This window comes from Alternaria dauci, chromosome 2 (assembly GCF_042100115.1).
Source record: "Alternaria dauci strain A2016 chromosome 2, whole genome shotgun sequence".
NCBI classification, from domain to species: domain Eukaryota; kingdom Fungi; phylum Ascomycota; class Dothideomycetes; order Pleosporales; family Pleosporaceae; genus Alternaria; species Alternaria dauci.
Genome location: NC_091273.1, coordinates 502,865 through 516,769, shown reverse-complemented (window position 1 = coordinate 516,769; position 13,905 = coordinate 502,865). Strand labels below are relative to the sequence as shown.

General features: G+C 52.2%; 2 protein-coding genes across 2 annotated transcripts; one reads left to right on the top strand and one right to left on the bottom strand.

Moving 5' to 3' along the window:
- Window positions 1-50: 50 nt before the first annotated feature.
- ACET3X_002257 (uncharacterized protein) lies at window positions 51-3,672 on the bottom strand (the record flags this gene model as incomplete). Its single annotated transcript, XM_069448803.1, has 6 exons — window positions 51-739; window positions 787-1,050; window positions 1,097-2,009; window positions 2,061-2,541; window positions 2,791-3,020; window positions 3,397-3,672. 6 exons carry the CDS (start codon window positions 3,670-3,672, stop codon window positions 51-53), a joined length of 2,853 nt encoding a protein of 950 aa, XP_069308804.1.
- Window positions 3,673-4,020: 348 nt separating this feature from the next.
- On the top strand, window positions 4,021-7,195 carry ACET3X_002256 (uncharacterized protein; the record flags this gene model as incomplete). The annotated part of the gene is made up of 2 exons (XM_069448792.1): window positions 4,021-4,182; window positions 4,229-7,195. The coding sequence occupies 2 exons, from the start codon at window positions 4,021-4,023 to the stop codon at window positions 7,193-7,195; spliced, it is 3,129 nt and encodes a 1,042-aa protein (XP_069308803.1).
- Window positions 7,196-13,905: the final 6,710 nt, after the last annotated feature.

Below are 13,905 nucleotides of genomic sequence, written 5' to 3'. Positions count from 1 at the left end.
CCATGCAATCATAACCGCATTACCAAGACCCACATCAGACGTCAGCAATCTCAAAATCCGTTATAGCCCTGCATGTTGGGATCGGCGGGGTAACTCCACATTGCCATCGAATCCGGAATGAAGAGCGCCGACAGATCTGCATCCGAGCCTGTACCAAGGTCGAACTGTGTAAAGTCAAAGTTGATGTCGAATGGCTGCTGCGCGCCGAAACCCATCATATCAGCCGTAGGTTGCGCATTCATGTTTGGATACCAATTCGACATGGTCTGCTGAGAGTGTTGTGCGTGCGCTTGCAGCGCTGCTTGTGCCTGCTGCTGAGAACGAGAATGCGCTTGCGTTTGTTGCTGTTGTGCAGCAGCATTATTACTGCTGCCCATTGCGACTTCCGAAAGGAGATGGAGTGGGGTTTGCTTCGAGCGCTCTTGGCGAGTGGAGGGCCGGGATTGTTGTTGACCAGCGTTGCGGGCGGATTCGTGTTCGGCCTCAGTCTGATGATCGCTAGAGGCGCCTTCTTTGATGTGGGCGAATCGTTCCTGTAGGCGCTTGGCGACAAAGTAGAACTTGCCATGGGGCGATTGAGCATCGCGCGACACGATGGCGTTGAACATGGAGACCAATTGTTCGGTGTAGGCCTCGATTCCAAGAGCTTCCTTTTTGATGATGCTACCCACTTCGCCAGAGCTAGTCACCGAAACCCACATCTTCATCAGGCAGACGATTGCGTAGATTGCTCGGACACCTGAGAGTTGTCAGCATAGAAGGTGGTAAAGGGGATGCGAAACCTACAGAAGATGACAGGCAGGGTCAGGAGAACATCTAGTTCGATACTCAGTATCGTATCTAGGATACCATGGGTGGCGGTGAGACAATCACCCAGAGCGCCTATATGTGCCGGGCCGACGGGACCATCTTTCTTCGCTGCATTGATCACTGCCGGAGATAGTGCGTCTGAAGTGTAGGGGGGTTGCAGATCGGCAGAGCCTTGATTCTGATGCAGCGCGATTTCATGGAGGTAGAGATTTGTGACATGTTCTGCCAATTGGAGGGTCGCTGCAGATGTCAGTGTGGGTGCGGAATGTGCTCTGGAACAACATACGATCAACATCCCCCAAAGAGGCATTCTCCTCCCTCAAACTGTTCAGTTCGTTCTCGAAAATCTTAAGGGCGTATATGACTTTGGGATCTGAGATGGCAACCTCAACAGAAGGATCGTCCATGCAGAACTCGACCGAGATCTTTTCTCCTATGTGCGCCATCTTGACTTGCTGGCAGAGTAGTCTATCCGATGGGAGTGCTTCGGGCGACGTCTCAAGTATGCGAACACTCTCGGCCATGTAGTTAGTCCAGCGGAGTAGAATCGGTCGTCGTAGAACCATGGTGATGCTCATGCAGAGATAGTAGCAGACGAGGAACGTGCGGCGGGCTTCGACGCTGCTCGAGTTTGGATGAAAGCGCTTGAACGGACCGACGGAAAGCTTCATGACATTGGGAGTCGCCTTTCTCCCAAGGCCTAGGTCGAGAGCCATGACTGCAGCACAATTGACCATCATGTAGAAGTTGTGCTGCTCGAAGTGGAGGGGTGGACGGTACCAGAGCACGGAGATGTGCAGTGCCTGAACAATCTCGAGCGACTTCTCCCCGTTGCGCCAGATGATGTCAGCGAGCTGGTCCTTGAGGAGCCTGGTCAACTCGCGCTGAGTATCCTGTGATACCAACTGCTCGGCGCTCCCGTGCGAGGACCCAGCCAAGACAGCGAGGAAGAGAAGCGGTTTCTTCTCTCGGACTTCACGGGCTGTAGTGCCAGGAGGGAAGGGCACGGCTGGGAAATGCGGGCAGATTTCGTTGACATAGCGAAAGAAGACGCGCTCTGCGACATCAGGTGTCATGAGGTTGTCGATTAGAATGTTGATGTGCGAGTGGTCGGCGTGGATCTTGTTCTTGCCGGTCCGCTTCATCTCTGGGTGCTCTGCTAGGTCACGATGGATGGCATCCATGTCCTCGGGGATCGTCTGAAATGTCAGCTCTGGCCGCACGTGGGTTTGACCTTGACTACTCACAGCGTGTGATGTGTTGTCCAGCTTCCTGCGCTTGGGCTCGGGTGCTCTCTGCATGTTCTGTGCAGGGCCGTAGCCGGGAGGTATGTCTGCGTACCTGCCGGCCTGAGACTGGGACCAATCGTGCTCAATCGTTCCCATACGGTACTGGCCCTCGACTGGCATAGGCATAGAGTCGCCCGTGGCGCCAGGCTGTGGTATGCCCCCATGATGCCTGAGCTCGGGTGCGCCTGCCTTTTGCGCGTGCAATGTCGCCGTCAATGCATCGATCTTGCGCTCGAGTTCGGCGACTCTGCTGTCGGCCTTCTTTTGGCGCTTCCGAGTTGGTGGTGTCGTAATGCAAGGTCGCCCTGCTTTGGCGCACCGTCTACACGACACATCTGGCCGCTCCTGATCGCAGCGGACCTTTAGCCCTCGACACGAGTCGCATGCTCTGGGGCGCTTGAGGTCGGCAGGAGATCGGGCAGAACCGGGGGTTCCGTGGGCACTGTGGATCAGTGTTAGCCTTTGTCCGTTACTGATGGTTTGTTGTTGCTGTCGAGCGCACTGGCGACTGCACGCGTTTCTTTCAGGGACGGTCATGTGAGAGATCCAATGGGCTGTGAATCGGCCTCGACGCGTATCGTTCCTGCCGCAGCCATCGAAGCATGCCGTAGCCATCGAAGCATGCCGTCTGCGCTTTGCGACACGGCGGGCCAGCTGTTGCGACGGCGCATGTTGGGCTTATACAACGTACCCATCGTGGTCGCCGTCGTCGTCGTGGTCATCGTCCTCGTGCGACGCCTCTGGTCCTGTCGGCGATGTCTGCTCGAGGGCGGGATCGAGTATGTTCCCTAGTGGGGCAGGCTGCGACAGCTGTGAGAGCTGCTGCGGGGGTTGAGGTAGGGATTGGGCATGGTGTTGAGTGGTGGGTGACGGGAGGTAGTATGGATGGCCGGTGTTTTGCTGCTGCGCAGACGTGTATATCTGCGGTCGCGACGGTTGGCCTGAAGAGGCACTCGCGAAGAGTCTCGGGTCTATTTCGTGGTCTGCCATTTGGTTGCTGAGACCAAATCGCTCTGGTCGGCGCGTCGGTGGTCGTATATGCCGTGCAGGTGGATCGAGCCTGGCTGTCAGAGAACGCCAGGCGCTAGGCCCAATTGAGCTTCGAGCTTTTCCCGCACTTGGGTGACGCTGCGACCACTCCAGCCGTGGGACAGACCGGGCTATAGGAATTGACTTTACAAAGCATCATGCACAGCTTGCGCAACTATAGTGAATGGTATCATTTGCGGACGACATGGCTCATAACATCGTCAACTACATACTACATAAACCACTTGATGAGCTATCCCGAGCTGACGGGCGGGATGATGGCAACCTCGTCACCCTCGACAATCTGCTTGTCGGCGTCCTCGGCATCATCTTCCCCGACATCAACGTACTCCATGTTGACCGTCATAGCACAGCTGCTCAGCACCTTGTTGCGAATATCCGGATACCTCTCCTCCAGCAACGTGAAGACATCGCGGGCTCGGACGGGAGCAGGAAGATGTTCGCTGGTCTTGCCTGTAAAGGTCGAAGCTGCTGCAAAGTACAGGATAGAGAAGTGGCCCGCAGGCGCTTTGGCAGATGCCATGATGCCTATCGAGACACGTTAGATGTGCATCGCAACAAAGCCACATGATGGGCAGAGAGGTGAAGATTTCAATCAGGAAAAAATTTGTTCCGCAGTCTCGCCGAAGCGACGTCGGATAATACATGCTATAATTTTGAATACATCATGAAGGGAGGGGGTGAAGAGGAGGAGACCATGTACATACCTTGGGCGTAGTGTCGTGTAAGAAAGAGGGACGGAGGTGTGCGGAGGAAACATGTGAGTTCGCGCGGCGATTTAGCGTCGGGCACGGACCGCCGTTGAAGCGCGCCTTCCCTCCGCCGCCGCACTTTTTTTGGATGGACGACATCATTCACTGTTCGCCTCAAAATGTATCCTCGTCTCAGGCAGGCTGCAGGCAGTGTGTGCCTGCGATGCCAATCGCGTATACTGATCCAGCGAGGCAATCCTTGCTCAGTACAGAATCTTGGTAGACTCTCCATTGTAAAAGTCTCACAATCGCAGCGGCGGGCGCTTCATGCCACTGCCAATGTAAGTGATACGTCCGGTACGCCAGCCAACAACTAACAACTGCCAGCGCTCACAACAACCCTCACTTACTACCTCCTCCACGCCTGACCCAGATCTCTCTCCTTTTGCTCGCCCCCAAGGCATCCCAATCCGTGAGCATCTCGAGCGGTGGCAAGATGAATTCGGTGGACCCACAGAGGAAGTGCTTGAGGCCTTCGCGAACCATCCCGGGCGCAACGACACGCAGAACGGACTATCAAAGTTGTCCTTCGCTGCCAAGGCCGACCAGGATGCAAGAGAAAGCGAGTGGGATGCGGCGCAAGAAGATGAAGGCGAAGAGGTCATCACTATCGGTCTGTTCTTGAAGCCCGGCGATGTCGTCGAACTCTCGCAACCGGGCCGCGAACCCGTGCTTGCTGTTTTCGTGCAGCCACTGCATACCGAAAGTCAGTTCTTCTCCGTCAACGGTCGGTGGGCACATTCCCTGATGAGTCGCGTTTCCTTCGCCATACAGGGCTGCATCGATCCCGCACTTCTTGAGCCACTCATCCCCTTTCTCCCTACAAACCCTGGCTTAGCCGATCCCAAGGGCGAAGTCCATGTTCCGAGAGAGCTTTCCGCTCCCATTGTAGCCACCCTTGAGCACATGACAGCCGAAGCCGAGAAGATTTACAGAACAAATGCCCCAGTACTGGACAAAGCATACGATGTTTTGGCAGACAAAACCAGGACACGTATGATGACGCTTTCGCAGATCACCAAGACACTGCTCGGCAAGCAAGATCCAACCTGGGTAGCTTCACCAGCATCACTTCTGGCCGTCCGAAAGGCTCTCCACCACAATGAGTTTCGCTTCAATTCCGATGCTCGCAACCATCGCCTAACGAACCTTTATGCCATTCGGCCCAAGGCTGATGTTGAGGTCATGGAGACTGTTCACGAGTGGATCCGCGAATATCGCGAATACCGTGCCTTATCCGTACGACGCTTCGCAAGTGCCGATGATGCTAAGCGATTCCTTACCAGAGGCGCTGAAAACGTCCACAGTTTCCTTGAAAAGGCCCGCAAACTTGTCGCAAACAGTCGAAAGCTGCGTGAGCCGAACTACGGAGGTCTTGGGCCTAGCAAGCGCTCCTCGCCCCAGGATGGATCCTCCAATCTGAGCATCACTTGGGAAGAGTCATTCACGAGTACTGACAAGCAGATCATCAACTTCCTGCAGGCATGGGTACTTACCGATCAGTTCAAGGGCATGGCTGGGCTTCAATCTGCTTGTACGAGCTTGGTCTCGGCATCGGGGCTCTATGGTTCAGATGTCTTCGATGGCACTGGATCTTACGACGACACCCTTAGCAACATCAAACGACCTACTGGGTTACTGTTCTTACAAGAAATCGGTGTCATCTCGCCCCACGACAACCGCGCAATCTATGACGAGCAGCTGATGCTTCCCACTGTTCGACAGTCTCGCAATCTGGAATTACTCCACAACAAAGCCGAGCTTATACAAAAAAACCCCGATTTTCGAGATGCAATGGCAGATCTTCGCCGCGATTGGGGATCTACGACAGTCTATTGCATCGACGATGCCGGCGCTCACGAGATCGATGACGGCATATCAATCGAACAAGTCAAAGGCGCCCCTCAGGAATTCTGGATCCATGTACACGTAGCAAACCCTACCGCATTCTTTGACAAAAAACATACACTCTCTGGTCTCGCCGCCCATATGACCGAATCCATCTATACGCCAGAGCGCTTCTTCCCTATGCTTCCATCTTGGGCTGCTCAAGGACATTTCAGTCTTGACAAGAACCGCCCTGTCATCACCTTCAGCTCCCGTGTTGACGGTACTGGCTCCGTCTTGGAAACGAAGGTACAAAACGGCATCGTTCAAAACGTCGTCAGCATCACGCCATCCGAAGTGGCTACTCTTCTTGGTGACCAAAGCACGAAAAAAACACGAAGGATTGTTGTCGGTGGTGAGGTGCCACGCGGCACAGAACGAAAACCACCCAAAATTGCTCCGAATCAACTCGAGGAGCTTCGTAATCTTTATACAGTGGCTCAAGCTCTATGGGAGAATCGCAGGGCTGCTGGCGGTGTTCGGTTTGCTTATGGGGATCTCAGTGCTCGCGTCTTCGAGAGCGCCAACCAGAGTGGCTTGAGCTGGAATGCCCCATCATTGGACCGGGTACGTCGTATTCAAGGAGACCCGATCATCGAATTGGCAAATTCGATACCGGATGGCTTTATGCAGTTTACGCTGGGGCCTAAGAACATTACCGAAGAGATGATGCTGCTTGCCGGTCAGACGGCGGCGGCCTGGTGTACTGAGCGGAATATACCTGTGATATACAGAGGCACGATTCAACAACCAAGTGGAGATATGGAACCAAAAGAGCTGCAACGGCTTGTCCAGGCTCACTACGAACAACACGGAAAGGTACGATTGGATCTTGCCTCGCGATGGATCAGATCGTTGGGCATGGCCGTTGCACATTCTTCACCCCTGCCACACAAGTTGATCGGAGTGCCTGGCTACATCAAAGTCACAAGTCCCCTCCGTCGCTTCGCAGACATGATTGCGCACTGGCAAATTGAGGCTGCTCTACGCTGGGAAGCACAGAATGGCAAAAAATTGAATATGGCGCGAGGTCCCAAACACATACTGCCCTTCTCACAACGCCAGATGCAAGAATCCATCATCACGCTCTCCCCTCGCGAAAAGATCATCTCCCAGACTAAGCGAAATTCGACGCAATTCTGGATTGCCCAGGCTATCTATCGTGCTTTCCGGTACAAGGAAGCGGAGCTTCCTGATACGTTCAGGTTCGAGACGAGACTTGCGAACAAAGAAGCCGGGTTCGTGCAAGGCGAGATACCGGAATATGCGCTCAAAGTTTTCATGAACAGTTATGACTGTGAAGCGGGTGATGAGTGGGAAGTGGCGCTGGAGAGAGTCGACCTTTTCTCGAGAATAATTTGGGTGAAGCCGATTCGCCTCTTGGACCGACCTGACAAAATTGTCTAAGAGCGGTAGATATATGTGGATCGTTGCATCCATGGATTATCGATAACAATCGCCATTCAGATGATCATCATCTACATAGCAGGAGAGGTTGCGACCTTTTCGACTGGTTTTCTTGCAACTGCCGACAGGAGATCGCGGAAGCTAGGTTTTTGGGTGACAGTGGGGTTGGTTATGTTTGACGTCCTGGCAGACGGTATGCTTGCCACATGAACAATTTCGGCTTCCGATGGTGGCAACATGAGGCGTTTTGGTACTACATCATGGGACTTGCGCTCCGTAATGGCAGACCACTCTCAACAGCCCATCGGATTCCAAATTGCCAGCCTCGCATTCGCATCAATCGTGCTGCGGAATAAAAAAGACAACTTGCAGCAGTAACGTCCGAAACAACCGAGAATGGCCAGTTAAAGCTCGAAGCAACGGAGGCGTTCCAACACACGCCCCCTGCAAGCCACTTCAAGCCACGGTAGCACCTGATACGAACAACCAACACAGATGTAGATCTGTAATGTCAAGATCGAATTCTCCGCTCACTTGCAGGAATGAGGGACCTAATTGACAAGCAATCCAGTTCGCTGTGCATGCGGATGCGCGTGTGGGCAGACAAGGTGGGGAGAACCAGAGGCTCGGGCCGGCGACAGGCATGTCAGGTCTGGGTGCTGTATCAAGCATCCTGCAATGTTCCGATGGACCCTTCGACCCGCTTGGCGATATTTTTTGTACAACTGTGGCTCGGTGTTTTATGCAGATTAGCGTAAGCGCAGTGCCATACCGCCAGTCTGGTAGCCCTGACTACGGTGAAAGCCCAGCATTTCTAACATTAGCGCTTCTCTACTCTACAAATCGCTCGGAAACTTCTACTGAAATGAGGCTTCGCATGCATCTGTTTACTTATCGCGGCAGTGGCTAGAGATGATGTCTGTAAAGTTCCTACATAACAGACAACTCGAACTTCTCGTCAACACAATCTACCAGAATACACGATTCTGGCCCGATGTTTACCATATTGTCTGCCAAACTCAACAAACAATTTATGATCTTCATAGTTTCCCCATCGTCAGTCTTTGCCAATATTCGACACGTCACAATCAACTAGTTCTGTTCCACTATGTCAGCTGCGGAGGTTCCATACGAACGATTACATATTCCCCAAGATCACTCGCCAAGTACAGCTGGCGCCAATCGAAGGAAGCAGCAGCCTCAACAGCCACGTCAATTGCTATCCTGTACGAAATGTAGAGAGCGCAAGGTCAAGGTTGGTTTCCGTTCTTGAACCGCAATCCCTGCATCGATCCGTCGTAGAGAAACGACATAGCAGCGATACGTGGATTGGGAGTACATCGCGCTGACTTAGCATAGTGTGATCGCACAAAGCCATGCTCGGCATGTTGTGCTCGTGGCTCTCCGCGGGACTGCTACTTTATCGCGGAAGACGGCAACTACGCTCCGATCCAACAGAGTTACGAGCTTCGTAAACTACGCGCCGAGAATTTACGCCTCAAAGAACGACTTCGTGCCTGCCAAATACCGCTGGATGACGATGACGCAGGCTGCGAAGTCTCACCCGACTTGATCTCGAGAGAAGGTGCTGCTATATCACAAAGGCGGCGCGCAACGAAGCAGAAGCGCTTTCAGACTTCTCAACTGCAGGATAGCATCTATTTCGGCTCGCCCGGGCTAGCTACTGTCATCAGCGATGTGTGTATACGCGTTCAAGGCTAAACACCAAGACTGACATTCGAAGTTCACTTCGGCGGGTCCTAGCTGTTTACCATTGTCCTACACAGCACCTCTTGGCTCGGATATGTTCCGCAGTTCGTCAACGTATCCCTTTCCAACGCTCTTCAGTGCTGCACCCGATGAGTGTTTTCCACAAATACTTAGCTGTCTTCCGGCGAAGGAAGAACTTATAGAATACTTGAGAGCTTTCGAGAGACGTGTCTATCAGGTTCCCGCCCAGATGACTAGTAGTGAGGTAGAAGACTTTTTATCAGATGCTAGAAAGAACTCTGAGCTCTATCCGACCACCTTGGCGTTACTGTTTGGGCTTATTGCACTGGGAGCACAACACTCAACGTGGGATAGAGGTGGGGGACAGTGGGAACCCGAAGTCATCGAAATCGAAACGCAGAAGAGCAACGTCTACAGTGAGTCTAACGAGAACTGTTGTTATCAGGATTAACGTTTACAATCTAGTTGCAGCTGCGATGCAAGCTTTACGTCTGGCTTCCTTTACCCAAAAACCTTTCGTCTCCTCGATCCAAACGCTGCTCATGATCGGAAACTATTTGACCAACAATGGAAGAATATTAGATGCATACACGCTGTTCGGCACAACCATTCGCCTCGCCCATGCGATCGGTCTTCATCGTCACCCAAAGTATCTCAACCTTGCACCTACAAGCGACAAGGACTGTGCAATGCGACAAAAGGTGTGGTGGCATATGTTGCACCTGGATGAACACATGTCTATGACGCTCGGCAGACCTCTTGGAATAACTAGCATTGGAGATAATCCTTGGCCAGTCCAGTTGACGACTGATCCGGTCTTGCTACGCTTTGGCGAGTTTGTGAATCATTTCACTGTGTTAGCCAGGCAGATCATGAGTTGCGACCGCTTGACAAGTGCCAGGATCGATGAGTTCACAGACGTACTCCGAAGATTAATGGAGACAGTGCCTGAAACACTGCAATTCAATGACACCTGGATGCACCCCGACACTGTTCTACCTGATCTATACGCCATAGCTATTGGTACGTTTTCCACCCTCGTGCCGTCACTTTGGTCACATTCTTCGAAAGGAATACTTTCAGATGCCATGCTGTAGCGTAAACATTGCCCAACGTACGCATTCGCTCACAAATCATAGTGTACTTTTGTAAAGCGCACTCGTATATCGTCCTCATGAATCAGCAGAGCTTCGACAAGCACACCCATCAGGTCGCTATGCCAATCGGCGGGGATAGTGCTACATCATTTCAAGCCGTCAACCACTCATTCTCCTTAGGGTGCCAACCAGAGACATATTCGACGCAAGCCGCTCGTCGCGCACGAGCGCTAGTACTTGCTTCGTCGGAAGCTCTTCTTACCGCCTTCATTTTCTTTTACCACCGAGACCCAACAGCGCTGATCGATTGGACTCTAGCGCAACAAGCCTTCAATAGTTCCATGATCCTCCTATTGGACGGAATAGAATGCCGGAAAATCACCACAGGCGCCGCGAAGGCAGAACAAGCGTTCGTTATCTTCAAATATCTGTACGAAAACAACGTGCACAGCCTTGCCGGGTTAGCCGTAGAGAAGATCAGCTGGGGTCTGCAACAGCTGCGTACAGCTGTTGTGAAATCACCTGACTTTCTACCACTGAGACAGGGAAATGCGACACGTCAAGAAGCTTACAAGAATGAATCAGCAAGGCCTTCTTGTAGGGTTGATACAGTTATGAGCCAGACCGACATTTTCATGCTCGACAACCCTGGTCAACAAGCTGTTCGAGAGGAAGCATCTGTCCCAGAAACGTGGGGCGATTCCCGTACCACAACCCAGGATGGAGGGCAGCGACAGGGGTCATCTTTTCTTCACATGACATATCAGAAAGAAACAACATCATCCAAGGAGAACGCCGATAGTTCTAGATCGGCAGAGGTCATGCAGGGTCTACGCAGATCGACCACGTTGCGGCCGGCGCCCACAAGATACGCGACACCGTCTGAGAATGCTCATATGCAGCCACATGGTCACACGACTTCGACATCGCCTTCTGGCTTCTCCGCGTTGCATGGAAACGGACGGGGAGATATGATGGACCCTCATTGGTGGCACACCTCCCAAGGACATGAGAATACGAGTCCGCTTGATTTATACAACCAATCCCAGAAGATTACAACATTATCAGACTCGGAGAACAACATGTTTTGGAACAATGGCTGGAGCTTCGGAGGATCGGAAGAACGCCAAGGACATGAAACCGCACCTTCGGTATGGAGTCACCCGCGAGACGACTTGCATGGCCTGCATAGACATAAATCCTGTCACAGAATCCCTCCAACCAACGCGCAGCCACCGCTCTTGGACATGAATTATCCTCTACCTAGCGAGAACGATAGACCCATGGCCCGAACATCGCAAAACACACCACTGCAGATGACCAGCTCGGGAAGTTGCACCCCCTTTGATGCGCCGCAGTACTCTCCTCACGACTCTGAGCTGAGCCCTTACCAGCAATTTACCTCTAGTTCTGCAGTATCGGTGCCAATATCAGGTATCGCGGAGGTCCCACACGTATACCCGCAGACCACTCATGGAATGTTTCAAGGAGAGCAAGCGTATACAAGCTGCCCTGTCGCCATCCATCCGTCGGCTGTGGTCCCGTTATCTTCGTTTACGTCTCTAGCAGAGAGTCGCGAAATGAATGATTGGAGTCGTCACATAGGTGATAAAGGGTTCAGATGAAGCAATGTAGAAGTTACCTTGCATTGAGGAATCCACGAAGCAATACATATTCAGTATTGCGAACAGGAAACAGAGAAGCATACTCAGCGGAAATCTGCATCTCATTCACGATCGCCTTTATCCCACGTCCCGAAATCTGGGGTCAGTATGCTGTCATGGGAGTCAGCAATACGACACACCCCCACCAGAATTCCCAACATCCACATTTCGGTCTTGTCCATTTTCTTCATTAAGTGTGTATGTTCGCACATACCCGGCATTGTGGTCGTGATGGATCTGGTGTGTGCGTCCTTTGGATTCATTCGTCGCATTTGACCCGAGCACCTGGGTAAGACGCTCTAGTATACACTTTCGCCCCCGCCCCTTTTCCTTTTATCCAGTCACAGTGATGCAGTAGCAGCCTTCCATCCATGGTTGATCCGATGAAGACAGCCAGATCGGCTTACCCGTCATTTTGAGCCTGAGCATTTGGTTCTGGTAGCGCCTTCGAGACGTGCGCGGCGAAGTTAGAGCCTCGCCGTCTCCTGGATAGATGGGTGAATGAAAATCTCTCAAAGGGAAGAGGATGGATGTAAGTTAATCTAGCCTCAATCCATCTAGATAAAAAATTTCTCGTGGCCTGCAAAGCGTGAAGCATACAGAGTGACGATCATACGCTACGGCCCGCAACATACGCCACCTGTCTGACCAGATGTCTACATGCATGTGGTTGGTAGGACGTAATCCACCAACCAATCGTCATGTACAGCATTATGATGCTGGAGACACACTCTAAACACCCCAATAGAAAGGGTGACAAGCCGTCTGATCACGTTCCTTTGAATCGACCAACCGGAAACGATATATGACCATCATCTAAAGCCCACCGTCAGTGACGTACGCGCGAATTTTCGCATTGCACGACAGAATCACTAAGATCACGCACATGCAGCGCAGCGCTCAACGCCGACAATGTCACATGCCGCAAGGCGCCCATGCCACCACCTACGCCACCATTCTCTATGACCCGAGGCAGAGGAGGCGACTGGTTCGATTAGAGTGCTGGATACGGTAGTACCCTGATCGACGGGACGGGAAGGCTAGGCTGTCTGGGCCCAGCTTCGCGGTCTGGTGGCGGCATGTTGTGTGAAGAGAGGAACGGTTGAGATATGCATGGCAGGCAACGTTGAGCCTCACTCTCGTGGAGGGAGGAAGATCTGCGTAAGCGCGTTTGGTGCTGGGATGGGAATAGCCGTCGAAGCAGAAAAACTGATGCATTGCATACCTTTCGAGTAGGGTGTGTGGCTCTTGAATGTAAGTGTTGACGCTTTCTGACGTTGAACATCCGTGCCGGCAATGTGGTCGAGTCGTCATAGAAGACAACGGGGTTGTTGATGCTGGGTAGTACCGACTAGGATGGGCAGTTTCGCTTAAGGTACGGTACGGTGCATGTGGTATGCCCATACGCGGTGATTTGTTTTTTCGGTATCTGTAATATCGCAGTCTTAGCTCTTACATGTGACCGGTAGGACACTGCTATCTCTTACAAAGATCTGGGTGCAATGCTAAGACGCATGTTGCAGAATCGCGTTATCCGCAGCGCATTTCTCTACATGGAATGAACGGTGTGGATCATGTCGCAGCGGAAGCAGCAAAGTAGCACGGCATTGGGCTTTGACAATATTGTGAGGCTAACATTGCCTGATTACTGCATAGCGCATATGCAGCTGCCTGATAAGTGTACTCAAGTTTTCATACCGTTGACTTGTTTTAGTGTCTGGTGCATGAGCAAAGGTCCAGCTACGTCGTGGTTGTTTGTCGTTAGCTGCCTGGGTAATGGTACAGCCTCGGATTGTTGATTGGCGGCACCAGAAGTTCGCAGGCTGCAATCATCCGCAATGGATATTTAGTTCCAAGCGATGGATGTTTCCACCGAACATGCCGGCTTTACTGCTTGTGTGGATAGTATCGATGCCGCATTCGTTAGCAATGAAAAGAGCGAATCGTCCGATTAGCCTGCAACAATTTTCCTTCGACTGAAAGTGCGTGACGATGTCGGAGATACACTGCGCTTGTTGATAGAAAGAGGGGTTTGGTTGTGTGTAGTCTTCCATGACATCTACGAGACTGTTGCCTGGCTTGAACAAAGAGAAAGCGGGAAAAATCGGAGTAAGCAGAACATCTGATGCTGTTGGTCGGCTGTCTGTCCAAGCCGACCAGACTTCTACTTATCCAGCAAAAATCTCATAAGACCTATTCTCATCGCGATGATCTTAGG